General features: G+C 36.7%; 1 protein-coding gene across 1 annotated transcript; it reads left to right on the top strand.

Annotated features, from left to right (window-relative positions):
- The first annotated feature begins 10,710 nt into the window (after positions 1 to 10,710).
- Positions 10,711 to 21,735, top strand: c11h15orf39 (chromosome 11 C15orf39 homolog). Its single transcript, XM_073850758.1, has 4 exons — positions 10,711 to 10,845; positions 12,806 to 15,684; positions 17,825 to 17,861; positions 21,542 to 21,735. The coding sequence occupies exons 1-4, from the start codon at positions 10,841 to 10,843 to the stop codon at positions 21,591 to 21,593; spliced, it is 2,973 nt and encodes a 990-aa protein (XP_073706859.1). The 5' UTR covers positions 10,711 to 10,840; the 3' UTR covers positions 21,594 to 21,735.
- Positions 21,736 to 27,924: the final 6,189 nt, after the last annotated feature.

Raw genomic sequence — 27,924 nt, forward strand, 5'->3', positions numbered from 1 at the left:
ATACAGAAGTGGAGATTTGTGGCTCAGTGAAGGAGAAAAAATATTTAAAAATATTAATTGTAATTGAAATCTATTGCCAAAAAATAGATAAAGTGCTATAAAAGAAACACTTAACAGTGGCTTTTGGATATTTTCTTTCCACTAGTCTGGAAAAACACAAAAACCAAAAAGCCCAAAATCTCAAATTTGACAGTTTTTGCCTGCAGTGTCTTCCCTTAAAAGTTTAAATGAAGAGGAAAGTTTTATCTGAAGAGTATGAGGGATTATAGAGTTTCTTAGTAAGATTTTAAAGATTTAAAAAAAAGTAGCAATACAGTTTAATTCTGTGTTTTCTCCTTATTTCTAAATAGAACATTTTGGGGGCTGTAATCTACCCAGACTATCTAAGTTCCCCTCTGTAATAAATTAGAAGTGTTAAAGGAGAAATCATACTTTGCACTTCCTAAAACTTCAATCATTCTCTCAGTTAATTTGGTATTTATAAGTACATTTTTTTCATAACAAAGAATCACTGTTCCCAGTAATACTGCCATTAATATCATGCCAGCATTTTATAGAGTTTTCAGAGAAAAATAAAAATGGTTAAGATAGAAATTAGCATCAGAGGAAGCACACCAGATTAGAATCAGAAATTCATTTAGTCAGTATTTATGTTTTACTTGGCAAATTAAGCAAATACATTCTCTACATAATCTTTTCTTTCATCCTAATCTTTCCGACATTGGGGTTAGAACAAAGGGTGTATCTGTCACTGTAGTTTATAAGGATAGATAACATCCTGCTAATGTGTGTATAGGGATAAACAGCTTATGTGAACATTTATACAATCCGTGAAACTGTTTTTAAGAAACACAGTGTTCAAAAACAACTTTCTCTGGAGCAGTGTCACACTGGATGGGAATAAAAAATGTAAAAAATTAATTATTAACATAGTATACTTGCCAGCCAGTACAATATATTAATGTTTTACACGCTATTAGAGTAATAATTTAATTGTTAAATTTGTTGTTTTGTTCACAATTTGTAGAAAATTTGGCTATTTAATAAATGGGTATTTTGTAACAAAAAGGCCAAAATTGAGCAAATTAACTTTTTTTCTTATTTTGAATAGATGGTTTAAAGTCAAAATATAGAAATGAACTTTGTTGCATGCTGAATCAGGTCATATTAAAGAATTAGTATCTGTTGGGCATGTCAAACAATAGGAGATAATGCATTCACTGGCACATTAAATTTTAACATTTAATCGAAATGCTTGTTCATCCTTATTTGTTTAGCAAAGCAGCTGAGGTGTTGTCATAAGATCTGTTTTACACACAGTCCCCAGTCTGATGCGGTGTCCTCTTGTCATTGGCTGCCAAGCCAGACTTAAAAACAGGCTCTCCGGCAGGAGGGGAAACATTTATCAAGCAGGTGCTGGAAGAGAGTGAAATCAACTGAGTGTAATGTGGAGGAGGCTCCTATCTCTTGGCATGCTAAATGAGAGTAAAATATTCTCAGTCGCATGTGGGTTGTAGACGGCACTGATCTGTGTTCAAGGCCAATACACTGAAATGCTCTTTGTGGAGGAGTGACAGGAAACTACATGGGAAATATATTGCGAAAGGTCAAGAACCAAATTATTGCACAATTCTGGTGCAGTTACTTTCACCTCTCCTTGTACTCTTTTGAGGACTCAGACAACATAAAAAGGTGTTTTGTAGTTATACAATTAACTGTTTTTGCCCATGCATGAACCTTATGTTTTCTCATTGAAGATCTAATTTAAGATTTTAAACTGCATGCACACATGGGGCTCAGGTGTACCCCAACAGATTGCTTGATGTTGGAGGTGTCACTAAGGCTGAGTAAACACTTGTCACATTTCCTGCTTGTAGTCCTTCGGGGATGCTGACAGGCCCTTGGGGCTTCTTCCCCAGGTAGCTAAAAGGTAATACAGACATGGCTGATGTAACTCTACAGCTGAGTGAACTCATGGCTCCTGACTGTTGTGCCTGAGCTGGCACGGTTTCATCACTCATACTAAACATATCACACGGTTAAAGTAAACACATGCAAACTAGCACGATTGTGCTGCCGCTGCTAAAAGGGTACTGCTGTAAACCAACAGCAGGAGACATATGGGAATATAAAATGGTTATGTGTGAGGCATCGGAAACTGAAAAATTAACAGGATTTATAAATCTAGGTCCATGATATTTTTCTAAATATACTACAGTGTAAAAAGTTGTCACCATATTCAACTTAAAAACTTGAGTTCAGCAGCTGCCTTAAAAATTTTAAGTTAAATCAGCTTAAAACTACAAGGCATTTTAACTTATTACAATAAAAATGAGTTGATTTAACTTGTGAGTTGAAATGACTTGTTCATTTAACTTAAAAGGCAGCTGCTAAACTTAAGTTTTTAAGTTGAAACTGGTGAAAATCTTTTACAGTGTACCATTCATAATACATACAATTAACTCAACTAACTTAACCTGATGTTAAAAATGTATTACTATATGAGGAAAATAGCAGTCTTTAATACAAAATTGTATTGTTCATTATTAGAAGATGTAAACGTGTGTTTGTTTCAGAGGACCCTTGCTAAATTTCTCCAAATGTGATGAAGAAACAAATTTATCTATATCTTGGTGACATAAACTTTCAGTAAATTTTCATTTTTTAACTAAATTGATTGCACCCACATCCAAACCCGTAAGACCTTTGTTCATCTTTGGAACACAAGTTAAGATATTTTTGATGAAATCCGAGAGCGATTCCAGCCGAGGAAAAATGGTCTTATCTAGCGAAACGATCTGTTATTTTCTTAAAAAAACGACAATTTATATACTTTTTAACCTCAAATGCTCATCTTATCTAGCTCTTCGTGTACTCTGTCTCTGTACTCTTTCAGTTCATGACAATTAGGGTATGTCGAAAAACTCCCATCTCATTTTCTCCTCCAACTTCAAAATTGCTGTTTTACCTTTTTTTGTGAAGTGCGTTTGATCTTCCTTGCATGTAAACACTGTGTGTACTTCTACAGCACTCTAGGAAAATTTTGTAGTTGGAGGACAAAATGAAACGGGAGTTTTTTACCTACTCTAACTTTCTTGAACCGGAAAACACAGAGTAAATGCAGAGCTAGACAAGGCAAGCATTTGAGGTTAAAAAGTATATAAATTGTAAAAAAAAATTAGAAAATAACTGATTGTTTCGCTAGGTATTAAGATCCTTCTTCCTCGGCTGGGATCGTTTAGAGTCGTTCGAAGCTGCATTTAAACTGCATTTTGGAAGTTCAAACTCACAGGCACCATAGAAGTTCATTATATGGAGAGAAATCCTGAAATGTTTAACTCAGAAAACATAATTTCTTTATGACTGAAGGAAGAAAGACATGAACATCCTGGATGACAGAGGGTTGAGTAAATTATCTGTATCTGTTTTGTTCTGGAAGTCGACTTCTCCTTTAAACATTACAACCTCCAAAGGGTCACATGTAGAACATCAGAGTTTTCGTCCATACTTTTAAGAATTAAAAAAATCTTATCTCACCCCACCCCCAGAACTGGTTTAATTTGTCACAACTATTGCATTAACTGGAACTTATGCTTTGGCTTCCTTTTTCTATTCTAGTTATTTCACAACCTTTGTTCTCCCTCTGCATATTGTTCCCTTCCTGAACTGTTCAGACTTTTCAGATAAAATAGCAAACAGGTATGGCTTCTGCATGAGAAAAATATTGAACTCATGAAGCTTCACAATAGCCGGAAATACACTGTATGGTTGAAAATGCCAAAAACCATTAGGATATTAAGTAATGATTATGTTCCATTAGGATATTTTGTCAATTTCCTTCAAATTTTCTCAGTATTTAGATTTGTTTTTGCACCCCCAGGTTCCAGATCTTCAAATAGTTGCATCACGGTCAAACATCCCATACATCATTGGAAAGCTTATCTATTTATTTATTTTCAGATGATTTATAAATCGCATTTTCAAAAAAATTGACCCTTTTGTTTTTTTTGGTCAAGGGTCTTTATTACATACAATTATTACACATTTCAGGATTTCTCTCCATATAATGAACTTCTATGGTGCCTGTGAGTTTGAACTTCCAAAATGCAGTTTAAATGCAGCTTCAAACGACATATTTTGTTAGCTGGGAACTGACAGCAATGTTTTTGTCCTCCTTTATAGGGTTTTATATAATAAACTCCTGGTGCCATCTGTTGATTGCCATCATTAATGCATAACACCATGGAAACTGGAAGCACAAGGTATTGTAGGAAATCCTGTAGAGACTCTGCTCTTGAGGAAAAAACATACCTTGGGGAACAGGGGGGTCTTATAGAAGACATCAACTTGTCTAGACAATAAAAATAGACATAGTTGACAGATGTACTGTGTCTATTATCTTGTATTCTAAATATATAGTGTAGGTTCAACAATTTACTCAAGGATTATACATATATCAGTCTCAATCAGTCTTTCTAATTGCATTTTGCAGGCATCTCGGCTTTGTTGCCTCAACCAATAAAGCCTAATTTTGGCATCTGGAACTCCTTAAATAGGGAGACAATATGAAAAGAAAGTAATTATGGACAATAATTTGTAAAACATTGGCTCAAAATTCTGTTCAACAGCCATCTTGTATTGCAATTACAACAGACCTACTTTACAGTGATGAAATATTGTTTGTGTGCGTGTATCTGATTCACTCCAGATATTGATTATCATTAAATAAATATAGATTCTGATAATAAATGACCTAGTTCTTGCCTCCTATACCAATTATGGCCAACTATTAACCCAAGCAAGTTGACAGAGTTCAATAAACAACAGACAGCTGGAATACTTTATCTCTACCATCTGTGTTGTATCAAATCTGAAAAAAAAAAATCTGACTTTGAAGAATCCTCTAGATTACCCCTTTACCCTTTATCAAATACTTGTTTAATTATACTGTAAAACAAGAGGTGGTGTTTTTCATACAATTAAACATTTTTTGAACTTCACTGATTGTCATTCTATGAACAAAACTGATTAAATATGCTTCAGAATATCTTATTTTATGTTTTAAAGACAAATTAAATCATACAAGTTTGGGACACAAGGATGAGTAAATGATGACAGAAAATGTATTTTTTGAGTGAACTCCCTTTAAATTTGAAGAGGGTTTGTCTGTCTCCTCTGTAGTAAATGTTCATGTGTGATAGCACATAGCTGAAGTAAATGGATAACTGATGTGCGTTAATTATGTGTGCGTGGTGATGAATTAAAGCAACTTTGTCCTTCCCAGCACTATTTACTTTGGCTTATCTGGGTCAGATACTTAAGACATCATTTTATGATTATATAGAGCAATTTTCATAAGGGTTTCTATATTTAGAAGAAGTGATGCAGAAGTTTCCCGCCATGCTTGTTTGCCCTAAACCATTTATTATACATGATACAATATCTTTGATATTAGCACGCATATTGACAGCAAAGCTCTTGACCTTTGCAAGGACCAAGAGGTAATGGAACATACCGAGTGAAGGCAGGGAATGTTCCTTCCATGTCAGTGACATTTTATACACGCATTCTTAATTTTAAAAGATGTCAAATTATTTCCAGCAGATCTCTTACATATCTAGATGGATTGAAAGTGCCTTTCATTGGACATAAAACAGTTAAAACATTTTTCAGTATCTTGTACTTTGTTCCACAGAAAAAATAAAGTCGTACGAGTTTGACATGAGGACAACATTACATGATAACAAGAACATTTTTCGGTGATCTATCACTTTAACAGAGGACATTTATTGGATTATGTATTTAATTCTAACTTTCAAAAATTCAAAAATAAGCTGCACTCTCAAAAAAAGATACAAAAGCTGTCACTGAGATGGTACCCTAGTTACATATTTTTAGTACCTAAAGTGTACATAAATCATATATATTAGTAACTTTTAAAAAGGTTATAAAAAGTGCTATAACTTAGTCCTCGGGGCATCTACCAACCCAGAAAACGTGAAAAAGAACAACCCAGTAACTTTGTTTTGGTAAGCATTTTTCTGCAAGCATGTGAAAAAAACAGCCCACTCAGATTTCGCTTCCCTTGTGATGTAGAAAGGGGATCTTATTATAATGTTACCGCCCCTTTAACTGCACGATTCCAGCCATGGTGTCATTATGTTTTCGCAAGCAGCAATGGTGTACCAGTTCTAATGTCTATAGCGAAATTTCAAGCAAAGCATGCTAACTGTTCTGTCGTCTATTTAGAGTCCCAGTGTCAGAGGAGACAAGAGAGCAGTGGATCTATTGATTTATTTGCTGTATATTACGCTGCTGCCACACAGATCTAATATAAACATGCAATTTCTTTCCCAGCTGTTTATTTTTACAGACATAACCGACTGTTTTTGTAACTCATGTGTGTTTTTAACATAAACTTGTGTGTATTTGACAGTTTAAGCGCAATAAGACATGAAAGAAAACTTAGATTAGTACTCACATGTGACAGCCGCTTTCTGTGTGCGTGCTTCGAATGTGCGTGCTCAGAAAATCCTATATCAAACATTTGAACTGATATGTCTGTAAAACATTTCAGCGTGATACACATGATAATGAAAACCAAACAGCTGTTTTTTAGCAGAGTATATCAGGTACCAGCTGTAAAGCAGGGTTGCCAAGTTTTCACAACAAAACCTGACCAAACTAGCCCAATTACATTCCAAGGGCGTTCCCCTAGCAAAAATCACGTTCTGGGGGGTAAAATGTTACGTTTTTTGATGGGGTTCTCCTAATACAGTTTGCATTCCAGGGGGAAAATATAACATTATTGATGTTGCTTCAACCCACGGACATGAAAAACAACCCACGCCAACAGTGTTAAAGTAGCCCAGTTCTACGGGAAAACCATGGACTTGGCAACACTGCTTTAAAGGCACAGCCCTGTTCTGAAAAAAGGGGGCGGGGAGCAGCAGCTCATTTGCATTTAAAGAGTCATGCACGAAAACAGCGTGTTTCTGCTTGCACTCAAAATAGGCATTTTCAAAATGATATAATAAATTATCTGTGGGGTATTTTGAGCTGAAACTTCACAGACACATTCTGGGGACAACCGAGACTTATATTACATTTTGTAAAAAGGGGTATAATAGGTCTCTTAAACATGGCTTATTCAATGCACAAACATGTGCACACACTGACCTTTAGTAAAGGCACTTGTTTGTGTATTTTAATAAGAATCACTACTACATTTCATATTCCAACCAGTCTAACTAGATGAACATAAACATCCCCCTTTTTTTCTCTAGCTGCACCAACTTCCCGATAAGCGAGAACCCTTCAGTGTAAACATTGAAATGGTATTATCATTCCCACCGGCAATGTTTGGACTACCTATCAGCACTGTTATGAGTCCTAACAGGGGGTGACTGGGCTGGTTGCAACTCAGTAACTTTGTGAAGGAAAACATGAGCAGCAAGCCTGTGCACTTAGTTACGACTTCTGTAATTTACGGTCATGCACAAGTGTCCGACTCTTGAACCTTTTGGTTGCATCAGTTTGAAGATTACTTTTCAGACATTATTGTGTCATTCCTGATCATGGGAGAATCATGATGGCTGATTTCCTGTTTCAGTTTCTTATATCAGGTTTAAGTCTACATTCTTTTTAGGTCAGAGTGATCTATTGTTCTAAATTTCTGTCAGGATAAGCATGACGACTGGAAACATCTGCGTCTCAGGATAGATAAAAAGGGAAGTATTACATTCCTCTAGACACAAATGTGGAAGGATGCCAATGTTCAGACGGGTATAAATGTGTTTCTAAATCATTTCTTAGAGGAAAGACAAAAACCTTTTAGTTAGAGAGTGTTGCATCCTCTGCTTTGTTCTGCCACTAATGTATTTCTCTGCTTTTTTTCTTTTCTTCTCAGTATTGACTTTTGCACCAACTGTAGTTTATTGAACAAACACAAATCCAACTGAACAGATATAGCATCAGATATAATGTCATGAGGTTAGTCACCATTCTACATAAGCCTTAGAGTAAATAAACTTTATGCAGAACATATCTGCATTACCAGTTAGGTTAATGAGGCGTAGTAAGCGTTACATAAATCACACTGCTGGCTTAAACTGAATGGGATATACAAACAAACACACCTCCTTGTAGCAATTATGGGTTTATCATTATAATTCCACACACTAAATAGATTACTCATAATGTGTTTGTTATTATTACTCATGTATAACATTGTAAAGAGAGTGTTGGCCAAACTAGGTCATTGTAAGTTCACTATTTACTAAATGTTTATTGATGTTTGTACCAGTTTTTAATAGCAAGAAGGTATTAGATGAGTATATAGCTAGTGGATTAATGAAGTAAGTGTGCAGATTTTTGACAGGAACGAAAAAGCTGTGAGAAATACAAGTACCGTGAGTTTAATGGATTTTACTGTTGTTTATCAACATGACTGTAAGGCTCTATGACTCACAGCTTTGTTTTTATTCGGTTAAATTTAATATGGTGTCTAACCTGATTGAGGTTGATTGGTGAGTTGCCAAGAAGGAAAACGATTTCTGGAACTGTTTTGGATATTATTTTCCAAAGAAGAAGAGACAACAAAATGTGGTGGTCAGAGATGTTGGTCAGTTTCTTTGTCAATCCCAGGTACTTTGACATCTTCCATGTGTGACATAATGGCTTGGAGAAGCTTGACAAAGGAGTCCAGTTTGTCTATGTACATTTCTTTTTTTCAGTTGAACAACCAAGCCATGGTTTTGCTATCATAAGGTCGGCTTCAACTGACAGTTGGTGATATTTCCACGCAGAGATGGCTGAGTGGGCTTTTAAATATCACAAACCACATATAGGCCCACAGGATATGCTTGTTCGAGCTTGTGGCTGTTAGGGTGCTGGATGATAGCAGTAACAACTTTTTTTTAAATTAGTACACTGTTTCCTTTTAAAACCAGTATTGATTCACATCATTTTAGTGACTGTAAATCACTAAAGGACAATAAATCTGCAGCACTCTTACAATATTTTCCAGTGTAGCAAAAAATATGGCAGTCTGGGATTTGTTTAAATGATTATTTAGAACTCAAAAAGACATTTTAGATTTTGAATAATGTAAACTTTTCATCTTTTTTTGAAGCATTTTTATTTATTTCTTGAATTGAATGAAGAAGAAATAATATTCAGCTATTTTTTCAGTTCAAATTTATGACATTGATCATATAACCTTCTTTGTACAGACAGTCGATGTTTTTGCTGATGCTCTTTAGATCATTCTCAAATCATGCTGGAGAGCATCATCATCAGGTTTGTCACAAACTTGTGGTTTTGTGTTAAAACCAAGTGTGACAACAAAAAATGTTGGATTTAATGTCAAACGGAAGATGTTGGGACTCCTTTAACTTTCTGTAACAGCAAATTGTTTATGTTCTTTAAAACTCAAAAGTGCAAGTTCAACCAAGGCAAAATCTAACAGACCAATTTGCAGAAGACAGTTACGTCACTTAAAGCTGTGCTTGCATTGCAGTCGCAGAAAAACACTGGTAACAAGTGGAGGGAAACGGGAGAAAATACATTGAATAAGACAAAAAAAAAAAGTATTGTTCTACCTTTGGATGTCAGAATAGAAATGCAAATCTTTTTTATAGAATAATGTCATCAAAGACACCATTTGAATGACTTTGGATGAAGACTATGGATGAAACCTGCTATGATTAGGCTATTCGAAATTTGATTTAAACAATAGGTTTGCACAATATACACATAAGCAGTCCATACAGGGACATATTGTATTAGCCGTACAGTTAAAGCATGAAATACTATTTAATTGAATAACATTTTATATTTTCCTATACTTTATCTCACAATTTTGACTTTTTTCTTGCAAATGCAGCTTTATATCTCGTATTTCGGACATTTATAACTCGATTTAACTCAACAATAGCAAGTTTGTCAATTCTTAGGGGAGAAAAGCCAGAAGTGTGGGATATAAACTCATGATTCAGAGAGGAAAAGAGTGAATGACAAATATTTTTTCTTATCAGAATTGTGAAATGAGATATTGGAATTGTGAGAATAAAGTCATAATGTTGAATATAATCTCAAATCTACCTTTTTTTTATTATTTTATTCCATGGCTTCCATAGACAGCTACTTGAAAACGATCATTTTCTGCCACCAGCTCCACCCACAAACAAACGTCTATAAAACAGAAAAAACATTTTGTTACATAGTTAAATATTTAACAGTTTAGCATTGAAACTGCAGTTCTGTTATGCTTGAGCTGCACTTGTACTACATATACAATGATTTGTTATGGGTGTCGAAGTAAGTCTTTCTTTTTACAGTTGGGTGCTTCACTCCCATTATTGTAATTGGTGACTGGTGCAGTAAGTTGCTGAAGTGAAACATGCACTATAAATCAAAGAGGCCTGAAGCCTAAATAAGACCAGTTTCCTGCTTTCATTCACACTGTTTCCAGGCTATTCTACATACAAAACGTACAATTTGATTTAAAAATATACCATACGTATTAAAATGTTCGTCTTTTAAGTTAAAATGTTTAATGTAAATGTTTTCTCTCACGCTTGGTTTAACTGCTGCCGCCTGTGCATTGAAACCCCGCCCCATTTTCATTGTCGCTCTCTGATTGGCTAGACCTGCTTCCATCGACATACTTCGACTGCCAGTGTGAAGTAACCTTTCAGAAAAAAAGCAGCGGCGTTAAAGCGTGCCACTTTACTCTCTGGTACAATACTTTAACGTGTCCAAACTGTTAGGGTTAGGGTTATGCTTTGGGGTGTTTCAGTTGTCATGGATTGGTGCAGACGGAAAGGAGTCTCAGTGCATGAGGTGAGTGTTGCCGCGTAAACAAAAGTTGTTTTGAGGAATGATTAGAACGTAAACTTGCTGTCGAAGACTGACTAGGAGATACGAACAAGATCAATACAGGGATGAAAGTTGACAGCTGTATTTGGCGCGGGATAAAAGTTTGTCGTTGGAGTAGGAGAGCACGTTTCAGCTTGAGTTCGTGATGATGAAAAACATTATCATCCGAAGTGAAAACATAGTTAAACATTTTATACATTTTTTTTTTTTTAATAAATGTTAAATTAGGATTAACAGTCTACATAGTTTGGGCTCGGTAGGCTTCGTCTTTTTCGCTTCACCACAGTATACAGAAGTATGTAATAAACATATTTAGCTAAGTTTCATGTTGACGGAAGTTTACCGAAAAACTCAAAACGTCCCCTAAATGGTCCCTTTTCGTAACGCGGATTTGCATTAGTGAATTTGCATGTTCGCCTCACGTACACAATAGAGAATTGTCCTCCTTTTATCATCGTGCAGTAACGATGTGTGCGTTACGCTATATCATATTAATGTATATTTAACGTGCATGACACACTGTGTTGGATTGGCATCATAGACACGTGGTGCATATTTGGGCATTTCGGACGCGTACCAAATGTTGCACGCATTTAAATGCTGACTAGGAAGGCAGCTCACTAGGGTTTGACACACAGCCACAGTATGCTGAAAGATGTTGGGGGTTGTTTCATCACTTTTAGACCTCTGGGTCGCCTCATCTGGGGACTGACTGTCTTCATCACTGATAAACCACTTAAATCCCCCTTCACTGCCACTGTCAAGCCTAGTGTTGTACTCCTGTGAGCATCATTATGCTCTCTTTGCTCATTAGGGAACATCACCAGAGGGAACAAGTACACGTCCTCTCTATGTGAACACCTTTAAAATGGTGTAAAGATTGAGTTTTATGAAAATTGGCAATTAATAGGTTTCGGTTTATGTAACTTTTATATTATGAAAATAGAAGATACTGTATGTAAAGAAAAATATATTTAGATATGTCACTACCAGTCAAAAGTTTTTGAACAGTAAGATAAGTGTTTTTAAAGAAGTCTTTTTACAGCATTTACAGCAAAAACAGTACAATGTAAATGTTTTTACTATTTTTGTCATTTATTCCTGTGATTTCAAAGCTGAATTTTTAACATCATTACTCCAGTCACACGATCCTTCAGAAATCATTGTAATGTTCAGATTTGCTGTTAAAAATATTATTATTATTATTATTATTATTATTATTATTATGTTAAAAACAGCCGAGTAAAAAAAAAATCACAGGAATAAATTACATTTTAAAATGTATTCAAATCAAAAGCAGTTATTTTTAAATAGTAATAATATTTTACAATATTACTAAGTTTGCTGTATTTTAGATCAAATAAATGCAGGCTTGGTGAGCAAAAGAAACCTCTTAAAAAAAAAACATAAAAAAATCTAATTACAAAACCAAAATATTCAAAGTCCAGTAAGAGTAATTGATTAGTGTATACATCTTAATGCATAAATGATATTATTTTATTATCTTTTCTTCTGTCCTAACTGAATTCAAAATGCATGTGACAGTTGGAACGTGTACATATTTGCACCTGTTTAACTTGATGTTTTTTGCCAAACTGCGAGATGCTCTTGCACGCAAAGGAAGTAAGGTGCACCCCCTGTTGTGATGCAGAAAAGTGACAGTGTTTTTCTTGTTGTGGTTACCGCTCACACATTTCTTCCTGATGTTTGAAGGAACCTGTCACATGATATTTGTGGAAACAGAATAAAAAACTGTAAAGTCAGGCTACTGTGTTTTGACAAAACCACAGAAAGGAAGGTATTGCTAAGTAGATAAATAAACCACAGATGTGAAGCTAAGTGACTATTTGCATAATGATTGTACAGCATTGATAACTCTTACCTATGACTCAAAACGTGTTTTTGTTTTTATTTTCTTGTACAGATATGATTTAGCTCTGAGTCTGGAGTCTAAGATGAGCAGTAAGCAGGGACGGAGCTGCATCAATCCTCTAGTTCAAAGTAATATGGAAGGTGCCATGGGCACTGTAGTCCCCTCAGGGCTCCCTAAAGCAGACCGCCTACCACACTATTCCCATGAAAAGGCTCTGCCAATCAGCAGGGCTTATTTCGCATACTCTCTTGCTGGACAAGACACTCTTGACTTTCCTTCTCCATGGGGCCCTTCGAAAACCTGTGTGAGAAATGGGCCAAGCCCAGGGATTCACTCACCATCCACTGAGGGGTCAATTGCAATTCCAACCGCGTACAGGCCTGATAAAGTGTCTTTCCCGGTGGATGTTGGTGGCGGACGCTGTGCTGTACCGCGAGAGCTGGCAGCGAAGCAAAGACTGGCCTATTATGCCGGCAGTCCTAGGCAGCACAGTCCCAGGGCGGCTGGGGTCATCTCTCCAGTGGCAGTTCCCAAGGGTCACATTGGAGGGTCAGATGCGGAAAACTGTGTTGGGTTGGCCATTCCAAAACCCGTGTATGGTCATAGCCCTTGCTGCACGGAGCGTGGATGCACCGCAGGACATAACTATGGTGTAGAACACGGACCACAAAGGATGTCCCCTCGCATATATGATGACGAATGGGCTGCTCATTTTAGCCGCCTGGCGTACATGCATAAAAAGGGCCAGGAGGCATTTGCCCAACAGAGGGTTTTGCAGTTAGAGCATGGCTCGGAGAGTATAAAAGATGGAAAAGCTGAGAGTTACCACAGTATCAGATCAAATGAGCCTAGGAGATCACTTTCTTTAATGGAACCTGGCTATGCTTACAACACCACACATCAATTTATTAGTTCCACACCGGAGTACTGCCAACGTGGCTCTATTCCCACACAGATATACAAGGGTCTTCCTCATACTTATGACCCAAGGACACTTGCACACCGCGGAGTGCCTTCAAAAGTATATCAGGACCATCCTCATATATCAAAATACACACCAATGCCTCCATGTCCTAGTGTTTATTACTCTCAGAATCACCATGAGGCTTATCGAGCCGATCCCAATGTTATCGCAGATGAACATGGTCAGCATCACCACGTGGGTCAGTTCCATTCGCCTCGAGCTGACTGCTCACACCGTCCGATGATCCCAAAATATCCTACTTATCCATATGGGATGCATTTTAATAGTAACCAAGCACCTAGACACGATCGGCCACATCCACCTTTCCCAATGCATCAATCAGAGCGGCCGCTTGATTTCTCCATACGAAGGGTGCAGACACCCGATTCCCCTCGGGAGCTTTGTCGACAGCCTGGAACTTCTGGGGCTTTCCATCCTACTCCGGCCCACTACAGACGTCTCAGTAACACCACTACTACCCTCGAACACTCAGAGATGTCTGAAACTGGCTTTCTTGTAGGCAGCTCTAAAGAATTTTCCCATGAAGATGTACTGAAGATAAGGCACTGTGTTTCAGATCCATCCGACAAGGATGTATTAGCTAAAAGGCCCAGAGAGGAACTCGAAACAGAGATGGCGAGTAAAAAGCTAAAGATTGATTCAACCCTTGAGTTGTCAGATAAAGAGCCTCAGTCTCCGTCCTCCCCACCCATGCCAGTTATTAATAAAGTTTTCAGCTTAGCTCCTTATAAAGTCTATTTCGAAGCTACAGGCATGATGTCTTCACTAGGGAATTCAAAAAGTCCAAAGCCACAGCCTGAGGCGACGCGGCTTAAACAAGAGCCGGAAATTCAAAACTGTGATCTAGAACCAAATTCAGGCGAAAGTGACCTCAGCTTGAAACAGGACACTCAAATGTCACCAGCTAACAGTGACAGTCCAGTTGAAATGCCAGAGACTGTAAAGATCAAAAAAGAAAAACTGGATCCAGATGAAGTGGCTTGTCAGTCGGAAATGAAAGTGTGCATTACTGAAAAGATGAATCATCTGGCGGACAATTCTGAGGTCAAAGAAGAGCAAGGGGAGCCAGACACAAGTATCTCCGACTCTCTTCCTTGTCATGTTGTAGTAAAAAGTGACTTTGAAGAAGAAAGCAATCCTCGCTTTGTAGGAAAGTCTGAATCTTTAGCAACATGCAAGACTGAAAATGCTGTGAAAGATGTGGACTTTATTCCAGTTCCTAGTTTGCCTTCAACACCAGTGCCTTCACCGTTCACTAAATTCTCCCTCACTAAAATCCCACCTCATTGCCTTAAATTGGCCAATTTTAAAATAGTTATCCCCGAAGTCCTAAAAGCTCCAGTAAACCAACCTGTTGAAGTTCCTCAATCTCCACTGGAGGCCAAGCCAATTATAAGTAGCAGCAAACACGCCCGTCATCAGTTTATGGAGCTCCATCAGTCTCTCTGTAGACTCATATACTGCTACGTTAATCAAACCCCATGTCAGGAGCTCAGGGACTGGTTATGCACACTGGATCTTCGAGAATCAGGCAAAGATCAAAAGGTTTCATGTCTCTTGGGCTCAAAAATGAGGGAAATATGGCTGAAAGGTGAGGAGATGGAGGTGGCTCTTAAAAAGGTGGTTCGCCAGCTTCAAAAGTACGTTGAAAGCCGTGAATGTCCCTTTCCTCATGTCATGAGGGCTGGTGCCGTGTTCGTTCCTATGTTGGTGGTCAAGGAGGTGCTGTTTCCCCAGGTTCAAGGCACATTCATAGACCAGGTCCTGCAGGAGCATCGTGTGGAGCTCAGGCCCACAACCCTCTCAGAGGAGAGGCAGCTGACTCAACTCCACAGAAAGGCCTTCTCTTCCAAACTCCGGAGACTTCTGTCTCTTAAACATCTGCCAGAGATATACCCTGATGTCCTCAACCTTCTCTACCATGCCAATGCCTGCAAGTTCCTCGGTGAGTGCTGGACGATTGACTATTATTAACAAAAGACTAATGAAATGTCAAACTGCCATGGGAAAATTCCATAAAACGTATGGACGCACAAAATACTTCTATTGTATCAGTTAATAGCCATTTATTTACCATATTAGTTGATATTTTATATATAATTGTGCATGGGTATTTAATCAAAACTAATTCCTATTTTTACATCTAGATTATCTTTGTCGTCAACTAACACTAACCTGAAGTTAATTTATTAAATTTAACAACACTCAAATCTCAATTTCAAAATGAATTTATTTATTTTTTAATATTGCGTATTATACAGTTTATATGTAATATTACATACTACCAGTCAAGATTTTTTTTGTTTTTTAAAGAAGTCTCCTGCTCATCAAGCCTGCATTTATTTGATTCAAAGTACAGAAAAATTTTGAAATATTTTTACTATTTAAAATAACTCTTTTCTATTTTAATATATTTTAAAATGTAATTTGTTTCTGTGATTTCAAAACTACATTTTTAGCATCATTGCTCCAGTCAAATGACCCTTCAGAAATCATTCTAATATTCTCATTTGCTGCTCAAAAAAACATTTATTATTATTATTATGTCGGAAACAGATTTTTTTTTTTCAGGTTTTTTTTTATGTATAGCAAGTTTAGAAGAAGAGCATTTATCTGAAATAGAAATCTTTTATAACATTATAAATGTCTTTATAATCACTTTTGATCAACATAAAGAATCCTTGCTAAATAAAAGTATTAATTTCCATAATTTCTTTCCATTTTCCTTCTATAATTATACTGACTCAAAGCTTTTGAATGGTTAAGTGTTTAATATGTAAAATCTTTTTATTTCAGATAAATGCTGATCTTTGGATCTTTCTATTCATCAAAGAATCCTGAAAATTACTCAACTGTTTTAAATATTAATGATGATAATAATAATACTAAAATGTTTCTTGAACAGCAAATCAGCATATTAGAATGATTTCTGAAGGATCATGTGACACTGAAGACTGGAGTAATGATGCTAAAAATATAGCTTTGATCACAGAAATAAATTACATTTTAAAATTTATTCAAATAGAAAAGTGTTATTTTAAATACAAAAAATATTTTATAATTTTGCTGTTTTTGCTGTACTTTGGATCAAATGAATGCAGGCTTGGTGAGCAGAAGAGTTGTCTTTAAAAAACATTAAATCTTACTGTTCAAAAACTTTTGACTCGTAGTGTGTATTTATATTATATTGTGCTAAATTCTCTCGTTTCATTTAAAACAATTGATTTTAGTTTATTAAATATAATTTATTTAGACAAAATGAACCATGAATTGGTTGATATTATAGATTAGCAATGTATCTTGAAACATTAAATGAAACATTTTATTATCTAGTAGTAGTATTTTAATAATAGTGCATTCATAATAAAACTTTTTGGCATCCCTAATAAAATTGTATTCATTAAATCTTCGCTTAATTTAGGATCTGACTGGTACTATGGTGATGATGATACTTTAATCTTTGTTGCTTGAAACATACTGTGGCATATTCAGTTTAAGAAAACACTGAAGTATCAGACTTGTGGTTCCATTTTTTTTTTTAGTTCATGTAACACAATTCTTTTTAAATAAGTAGTCACATGACAGAAGACATTTTACAAACTTATTATTTTCCATGTTAAATTCGTAGATGCATTATTAAAGGACATTTTGTGCTAAGTATCATAGTATCTTTCATAGTACTTGGAAGGATATATGTGCATACTGAAACTTTGTGTTATAATTTTAGTAATCTTAAATTTCAGTTCCACATTTCTAAAATAAGCAGAACTATTAAACTGCGTTGTCTGTTGGATGTTCGTTTATTGTATAACATTTTCTGGCTGAGATCTTACGCTTTAGATAGGAGGCTTCATATTATAGTCCCTAATATATATGCTAAAAATGATATACTTTTTTAAGTATTTAATATAAAAGCCTATTTGATTTTGGATTTATTTTGATGTATGTTTATTTTAATTATTTTTTATTAAGATCAGCCATACATGGTGCATACCTATGGTCTTAATGTTCATGTTTTATGATTTTTGTTTTAAATCATACTTTTGTCATACTTTTTTTGATTTGATACACATTTGTTCTTGCAGATTCCACTGCTACAGATGGTGTCCAAAAAATGCCCAGGTACCTTCTTATTACTTTGTCCCCAAAACTCCTCCTCCAATCACAAATCCTTTTTTTTGTTGTTCTACGTTGCAGAGAGGGCTTTGTAAATCTTTGAGCTCAGTCACTGTTCCTTACTGGTGCAGTTTTGTTGCAGGTGTGTTTCTGATCAGATATTTTCTGGAACGGAACAGTGATATGCTTTAGGATGTCTTTCACTTTCAGACACATACATACACTTTAGGGAAGGAAGTTAGTGTGCTTTTGGAGGTATGCTAAGGCGGGTGGAGGATGGAAGGAGTTGCCATTTGCACTGGCATTACATTTGTCACCTGCAGTGCCATAAAAGACCTCCTGGTGATGACAGCTGTCTCTCATCAGTTACAGAACTCAATTAGTTTATTTTGTACATAGTTGACTTAGTTAAATGTGTAGTCATCCTTATTATTTTCTTTTTCTTTGTTTTCAATTCTTTCATAGTGTTCTTTAACTTGTAGCCTTTTGAAATAACTTCTGACACCTATTATGTTTCATCAAACGGACTGGCATGGTTAGGTAATATTTCTTCTATTATTAGTAACCAGTTTGATTGCATTTTATTGATGCTGCTGTCATGTACCACAAGAATGCTTCTAAAAGCATGTGAAGGTTTTACTTCTGACCAAACGAACATCTGGTATCATAAAAGTGCGTTCACACTGGATGTGTTGTTCACACTGACAAATGGGGTTTTAAGATACTTCTTTAAAAAAAAAAGTTCAACTCAAGTTCACACTCATTTTCGCTAACAATTTTCACTAACAATATCTTAGAATGCAAGAACGTGTCCTGTGTCAATGCTTGAACACTTAAAAGCACTAATTTATTAAAAAAGTACATTTATTAAAGAGAGAGTTCACCCAAAAATAAAAAATTCTGTCAATAATTTCTCACCCTCATGTCATTCCAAATCCGTAAGACCTCTATTCATCTTTCTAAACAAATTAAGGTATTTTTTTATGAACCTTTCATAGACAGCAACGCAATTGAAATGTTAAACATGGCCCGGAAAGGTAGTACGGACATTGTCAAAATAGATCATGTGACATCAGTGGTTAAACCACAATTTTATGAAGCTACGAGAATACTTTTTGTGCACAAGGAAAGCAAAAATAACAACTTTATTAAACATTTTCTTCTCTTCTGTGCCACACGTTTCTGAGAGTACACTTTCACCTGTATGAGTTCCTTGCTTCTGTGGAACCTGGTTTATAAACCAAGGGAATAATAAACCATAATACGTAATATTTCAAATAATTTAAAGGAGAAGTCCGTTGTGATATTGACCTAAAGTGTAATGAATCATGATACCGAGTGTGAACTTACCTTTCATAGCTCATCTCGGCTTGTCCCCTGCACTCCGAAATCTGGTGCTAGTTAGCCGATGCTAACAACAGGTTGTCGTTGAGGGTGCCTCGGGCATCGGACTAGCCATGTAAATAAATCACTGTTTTACACCATTTACGAGGCACAAAGTAGCTACATTTCATTGGTAGACTTCCAAGGGCCCTGACATTTAAAGCGAGACATTGAGAACTTTGAAAAAGCACTGGTAGTTTATTTACAAGAAGATTTATACAGACAGTACCTTCAGGAAATTTACCGTTCGCCGCCATCTTGAATTTAGTCACGATAAGTCAAGTGACGAGCAGGAAGGAAACTACAACCTGATAAGTCACGTGAGTATTCGCGTTACTTTTGGACTGGATTTAGTGCAGACAGTTGCCAATTGCAAGGATGTCGGACGATGAAGCTACTGAGTTTTATGAAGTAGTAGTTTAGTTTCCTTCCTGCTTGTCGCTCGACTTATCGTGACTAAATTCAAGATGGCGGCGAACGGTAAATTTCCTGAAGGTACTGTCTGTATAAATCTTCTTGTAAATAAACTACCAGTGCTTTTTCAAAGTTCTCAATGTCTCGTTTTAAATGTCAGGGCCCTTGGAAGGCATACAGTTTTGGGATAACATGAGGCTGAGTAAATGGTAGGAAATAAAAGTCTGCTTAACATTTAATAATAACAATCAGTGGTGGAAATGGGCAAAATTCACTGTGGGGACTTTAACATTCTTAAGGACTTTATGATTACATTTTATTTTTTAGGAGCACCTGATCAATGACAGAAATTTAACCTTCAAATTATAAGGTGATATATGACTGTATATATGACTTTGTAATGCTATTTTTCTAACTTTATTAAATGTATGTCATATTTTGTGCCAAAAGAGCCAAAATTTTAATTAAACAATAAATTCAATTAAAATAGGTTACCAGTCAAATGAAATCCGCATCAGCAATTCATCTTTGCATGGCACAGAAGAACACATGAAATATTTACAGACTTTTTGACAAGTGGCATTAATGCATTTTATAATAGCAATGTTATGAGATTAATGTTTTAAATATAAAAAATTTGACTATAGAAATATTAAACTATTTTAAATGACTCAATACTTTAAAAATGGAACTGAAACCGCTAGTAGGTGGCAGCAAGTCACTGTCTTTGTTACTGAATCATTCATTCAATCAGTTCTTTCAAATGGCTGATTCATTTAGGAATGAAGCAAGTGACTCTCTTTATGAATGGGTCATTGAATAATTAATTCACTAGATTTGTGCAAAAATGCAGATTTGTTCATAAATTAAACTCCATTTGTTTGGAAATGCGTGTAGCAGCTGGGACTTTGTTTAAAACTATTTTCGTTTACGAAATGGAGCACAATCAGACAATACTGTTTCTAAAAAGTCGGTTAATATTAACTTTTGCATAAAATCAGAAATATATAAAACTTGTATAAATTCAATTTTACATTTGCAAAGTCCCTTTATAATCCCATTGCCAGCCCTGACAATAATGAATTGTTCTTTAATTGTAATCTAGCTTTAAATGTCCACTGAAGTGCTTTGAAACACAGCGTTATTCTGTGTTGACGTAATTTCAGCTGAAACTGGAAGAAAGGGCGGGACATATCAAGCAGTCCCTCCCCTTATTTTAAATGGCCAATAGCATTTTGTTTTGTTTACATCACAGCTTAGGCCAGAGACATTGAGCTTGGTAAAGCTGCATTTGACGCCATATTACAGCCACAATCTTATCCATATTGCCATAATATAGCATTCTGTGTAGAATTCAAATGTGTCCGATACGTTTTGTGGTCCACGCCGATTCACGCATATGATATATTCGCACTCTGTGCTATCGTGTCTCTGGACTGGAGCAGGCTGCATGTGTGCAAAACCAGACTTCTTATGCCCCAACGGAAAGCATATTTACACAAAATCGTTCCCTATCCCCAAATTCTGTAAGCAAGTGACCAATTTCAGCCACAGCTTCAGCTTGTATTTATAGTGTAGGGGGCGGGAAGCTTCGAATTGTAGAGAGCATTTCATTGGACTCAAAGTTTGATGAGAAGCTGAAGTGCAGGGTGATGTTATCAAAATCGTTGATCAATATTGGTGGAAGTTAGAGACTGTAAGTTTTGAATGCTTATATCTTCTAAATGCTAATTGTGTCATTGTTTTGGAGCACACTAGCTTATAGATAACCTTAAGGCTAACAAATTCATACTAAAAGCCAAAAAACTTCCATTTTGATTTCATGGGGACTTTAATAATGGTCAGTCAAGAAATGCTGACACTAAATTTCATTTCTTATCTTTCTGCAGGAGTAGAAACCAGCTTAACTTTGAAGAGCGAGAACACGGACAGCTCAGATGAATCATCCGGTGGTGTGAATGGCGCTGAGGAATTCTACTTCGAGTCCTCCAGACCACTCACACCAGAAACCACATGTGCGGACAAGCTGGAAAAGCAATTATGCCTGAAGAGAAAAAAAAAGGAAGGCAGAGTAAAGATTTCCTCCAAGAGGACATTTTTAGAGGAGACCAGTTCCTCTTCAGAAGAGGATGAATTTACTGAGGAACCGGCGAGGTGGTGTGTCGTCAGTTCCTTAGAGAGAGATGAATGGGAAGTGTCTCCTATGACTTCCAATGATGGGGGACCACATGTGGAGGTAAAGATCGAAGACGAAACCCAGCAAGAGCCTGAGAACGCTGCCTGGGGGAGACCTTTGACCTCTGATGACCTTTCCTCTGGTGAAGAGACCGAAAGCACATCATTGACGTCTTTTCAGAGCCGCACATCCAGCTCAGCAGAATCTCAGGGCTTGTCCAAAGGGAACTCTAGAATGGTCCTCAAGCTGAGGAAGGTCTTTTACAATAAGGGTCACGGGGGTAGAGTCACCCACTACCAGAAGGTCACAGATTCTTTGGAAGCTCCAGCAAGGTTCAGACCCACAGATAGCGGCCATTACAGAAAAAAGAAACGGCACAAAAGACGCCACACAGACAGGGAGTTTTCTTTCGGTTCATACTCTCAAAGCCGATCATACCTCTCTAAAAAACATGGTTCCAAGCACCGACGCAGATGGGTCCTGCGCTCCGCTGTGCAGTCTGCTCGTCTGGCAATGGAGAATCGATATCCTGACCTGGTGGGAAAGAGGATTCGCCATTTGTATGAGGAAAAGGACAAAACAGAAGTGTGGTATAGAGGAGTAGTACTACGCATTCACGAGCCACATACCAACCCACTGAAAACTGTGTTCGAGGTCAAATATGATAGTGAGCCCGAGTGGCAATACTATCTTGAGCTGCTGGTAGACTATAAGAAAGGATGGTTAAAAGTGGAGGACTAAGTCTTGACGGTATTACTGTTTTGCACCTGAGAACTGAATTGTGAATATACTTTGAATTGAAGCAGTGAAGCTGTCAAATGTTTCTAAGGCTTGGAATTTTTCTTTGCGACCCAAAAACTTGACATAACTTGACGTTGTTGTATGTAAGCAGTGTTTGTTCAGTTTCAAGTCTGCTTTGTGTTTCTGGTGTCAATAATGTTTCAGTTGTTACTGTGAAGTTGTTGCCCTTTTTCTAATGCAGAGTTGTTGGCAAACATTCCCAGCAGGTGACATGTTGCCAACCTTGTTTAAGCTTCCCATGAAGTTGGACGAAAAGGAATGCTGTATAGCAAGTTGTTTATTTGTTTACAGAATTATTTTTATATTGGCTGCTGTCACGTGTTATATATCTGACTTTTAAAACCTTTTTTTTTTTAAATTAAATGTATTTGGGTTGTTCAAATTCATCCTGAGGTGACTACTTTTATTAAAACGTACAACACAACTTCATATAACACTATTCAGATGTAAGTCTCAAGATGAGGGCTGGATTTATTTGATCAAAAGTGCATTAAAAACTTTTCTGTTTTAGTAGATTTAATAGAAAAGCTGATTTTTTTTAGCAGCTTGACTTCAGCATCACATGATCTGAAATCATGCTGATTTGTTCCTAAAAAACATTTATCCACAAAACAGTTTGTTTTGCTGCTTGATATTGCAAATTGGTGCATCTTACCATATTATTTTAATGTATCATCTTAATTTTGAACACTGGTTTGTAGTGCAAATCACTTTACTATTTATTGCACGTTGTTATTCTTGTCACGTAAACAATGCCACTGACTGAACCAAACGAAACTCGCATATTTAGCTGATTATTGCTGCTGAAAATGGTCAATTATTGTAATTTTTTGGGCTGTGCTAATTGGTCAGACCAGGAAAAACATTTGGAGTACTTCAGACTGCCAAAAGTCTAATTAAATCAAGGACAAGAGTGCAAAAAACTATCTGAGGAACAAAAGGCGCTTGTGGTTGGCCAAACTGAACCAGGATTTCCAGGGCAAGAATCTTCACAACATTAGTGTTTTTATTATAATTTCCGGTCAGGTAGGTGAAATATTAGACTAATATTTTAATTATTACTGCTTGTACGTATCTTTACCACCTTTTAACTTAAGTTTGTCAAAATATTGCGCTCTTTCCTGCTTACTAAGTCAAATGATAAATGATATACAAATGATAAATGAAACCTTTTGTCCTACCTTAAAACTTCGTAGCTATAGTTAATGTTGTCATTAGCTGTGTGCAGAGGTGGGTAGTAACGAATTACATTTACTTCGTTACATGTACTTGAGTAGATTTTTGGGGTAACTAGTACTTTTAGAGTATATTTAAAGATAGGTACTTTTACTCTTACTCAAGTACATTTATAGTGAAAAAACTTTACTTTTACTTCGCTACATTTGATGCAGTTCCTCCGTTACTGTCCTCAGAAACGTGTTGTTGGAATCTTCATTTCATGTCTGATGAAACTGCGTTAATGCTGCTTTGTATTCAGCTGTTACTATGGAAACCGTAATATTTCAGCGCTCCTAAAGCGCCCCCTCGTGACCGAGAATTAATTTTTAATTTCCAATACATTTTTTCAGCTGTTTATGGTCAAATGATTGCAATTATCAACCCATGTTTTTATGCAGCAAACACAGAGTTGTAAATGTAAAAAGTTAAGGTGCCTTCTAAAAATCTAAACAAGTACAGTAATATTTTAAATAAATATAATAAATTATATACTCAATTTATCCCTTTGAATGTTATAAAGGATGAAATGCCATAGTGTAACATATTTTGTTTTTGTGTGAAACTGTATCTGAATTTTAAATCATGCCATTTTATGGCTTAATATTCCACTTCACATTGTCCAATCCCATTACCGTTTATTTTACTTGTGCAGATCTTAGAAAGGGGTATGAATTGCTTTAAATTAATATAAAAAAAGTACAGATACACTAAATGAAATAAATATAATGAAATAAAATTACTTCCTTGATATTTGTTTACATTTGTGTATTAATTTTTTTTTTAATTAGACTCCTATCTGATTTTCACACCTTACTTCAGCCTATGTTTTCAAGGAGAGGTGTGTGGAAGCTTTCCAAACAGTTTGAAATTCAGGGTCTTCACTTCATATCAATCAGATCAGAAGTAACTAGTAACTAACTACTTGAGTACTTTTTCCATCGGATACTTTTTTACTCTTACTCAAGTAACTATTAAGATTGTTACTTTTACTCTTACTTGAGTAAATATTTCCATAAGTACTTGTACTTTTACTTGAGTACAGATTTTGGGTACTCGACCCACCTCTGGCTGTGTGATCCTTTTGTCTTCTTGCCGGCTCATGGAAGTCTTTATCAGTTTAAATTTGCGATTGTAGATCTAATTTTATTACATTACTTTTCGTTCTTTTACTTTATGCCATATAGATTTAGGAGGGCAAGCATACTATAAAACAGATTTTTAAATTTTTCATTTAAATTGCTTAATTTTCTGTCAAATCCGTGTGCATTTGCTATTACTGACCAATTGGGCTTAAATTAACAATACCCTTTTTTAAAAGCATGGCTTTTCTTCCCTTAACAACCGTTGGCATGGGTAAACAAAATAAACTAAGCAATATGATCTAGGTTATTTTGCTGATAAAATCGGCAATGTATTTGGTACAATAACGTGGATTAAAATTGCATTAAAACAATGTATTGTATGCAGAAATTCCTAGAGTAGAATAACACCCTAGAATCTTTGATCCGAATATTAGCAACATTCCATAACCTGTGCGAAGCAGCCATAGATTGTGTATTGGCAGCAGCCGGTGGGCTGGGCTCTACACTGGCAGCCAGCATGTGTCACGTTCTTAAGGGGGGAGGGAGGGAGATTTTGATACATTTGGAAAATAATTCACCATGAACCAGTTGTGAAACTTTGGGGACTTTTTATGCAGCTAAAGGGAGAAATAACATTTAATTTTACTGTTCCTACTCCAAGTCACCATTTTGTATAATATGGATAACATTTAGGTCTAATTATAGATATTTTGTGAAAAAGTAAAAAAAAAAAAAAAAAAAAAAAAAAAAAACCGGCAAATGTTAAACTACCTGTCACTACTCTTCCTTCTTGCAAAGTCATCCACTAAACACTGTTATTAACACCAACTTTCTCAAATTAATTCAAATATTTATTATTTGGAGTGTCATTATTGATGTCACGTACATTCACATCAGAAGAGACCAGAGCGACGAAAGTCATTATTTCTCTATGGAGAGTCGGCGAATTGGCCGAACAAAGCAAATTCACTGGCAGCGAAGCGAATTGGGCGACCAGAGCGAAAAAGAGAAGTTAAAAGTCAGTTAACCTTATGTAATGAGTTATGACGTGGTTCGGTGAAAACCAATTCTAATATATAGATTTACCAACGCCCCACGGTAACAGGCTAAATCAAACATTCCAATGAGCGAACAAAGTGAATAAAGCAAATTCAACAACAGAGCTTCTTTAACGACCTTGGCGACGTGTTCGCTTTGGTATCTCCTAGTGTGAACGTACAGTGAGAGCCATGTTGGGGCACAGTTAGTGATCACACTACATGTGTACCGTGTCCAGCTGTACCATGCCAGAATCCACCTGTGTACCATATCCCCGTACACAACCGAGTGATCAGGGGTGTAGTGCTAAAATAAGAGGTGGGTGAACTACGAATTCTGTGATCACATTTTGTGCATAAACTACACTATGATGTGCATTTAGATCAATTGAGAAGTGGGTAAACTCTAATTCTGAAATTTCAGAGTTGGGTAAACCGTGTTTACTCCACTACAGCCCTGGGAGTGACTACACTGGTCAAACTCTTACACTGGTCTGGGGGCCACTCAGAGGGCAGGTTAACCGCCTCCATCCCACCATGCTACCGCTCCCTAGTCAGAGGGCCTTCTGTAAGGCCCCCTCCCCTCCCCCCAGAAACCAGGAGCCCCATGGTAGGGGCCCTTGTAATCAGATGGCCCTCTAAAGGTACACTACACCCTCCTCCCTAGGGCCTCCTAGTAGGGTCCTCATAATCAGAGGGCCCTCTAAAAGCCCCCAAAACCCCATCCTCCCTAGGACCCCCTTGTAGCCAGAAGCCAGGACCATAATAGGAGGGCCTAAGAGAGCCTTCTAAAAGTAGGCTCCCATGCACCCATTTCCCTATAAAGTTTCTATAGCAGGGCCGGGGGCCCCCTGAAAGCACCGACCCCCCACCACCACCAGCACCACCACCACAACCACCACAATTCAAGGGCCCTTGGCAGCCAAACACCCTCCCTATAGGGTCAGGGCAGGGGCCCTTGTAAGCAGAGGTTTAAAGAATGTAGGCCCTCTAAAATAGACAAACGAAAATACATTGTTGATAAACGTTGCAAATTGTTTTGGCCCCGCTGGCCCGGTCCGTAATCCGTCCCTGAAATTTAGTAGTACATTATCCGTGCACTCCATGCTGTTGTTTACATCGGAGTATCCCAATATGGCCGTGCATCCGGGTAACTGACCAAATTGTGATGTAATTTGTCCAACTCGTTTTTTTTTTTTGGTTTTTTTTATTCGGCCATGTTTAGCATGAGAATCCAACTCAGTGTAAATAAATCAGAATGCATGAAATAGCATTAGACTTACCTTTTAACCTATTAGTTTCTTTTTTTTCTGAAAAAGTGGAAGTGGAATAAGTGGTTTCCTTGTGAACTTATGGATCAACTTCTGCAACAAAATGTGTTTAGTGATACTTCTCAGAGAAATATTATAGTGATTTTTTAACATCCCATTTGTCCTGTAGGTTTAATCTTATCTTGAAGTGATTCTCACAGGGCAGTGAGGGCACAAAGATAAAGAGTTGAATAATTTAATCTCATATATTTGACCAATGAGACAATATCCACCAAATACAGAGTCCATGTTGTATTATTGTCACAGTTCTTCAATTAAGACCAGGGTGCCCAATTCCTGCAGACTTAAGCCTTTTTTTTTTCTCCAAGTGGTACTGGAGATCTTAATTAGTTGGTTGGGTTGTGTTCAGTCAGGGTTGGAGTTGAACTTTGAGGAAGGTAGATCTCCAGGAACAGAACTGGGACGAATCAGTTAAGATTGGTCTCCCCCTGCTGGACATTTACTCTCAAATATCTGTAATGGCATCTATCTGCTTTATTCGTGGACTGCATAATCCTTTGGATGAGATCCGTTTTATATAAAGCACCAACAGCGTCTTATATTACTGACAAACAATCCAAACCAATAAAAAACCCTAGACGTGCCAAACGCACCAGCTTGAAATAAAACACAGAAGCACAAAGAATC

This window comes from Garra rufa, chromosome 11, assembly GCF_049309525.1.
Source record: "Garra rufa chromosome 11, GarRuf1.0, whole genome shotgun sequence".
Taxonomy (NCBI): Eukaryota; Metazoa; Chordata; class Actinopteri; order Cypriniformes; family Cyprinidae; genus Garra; species Garra rufa.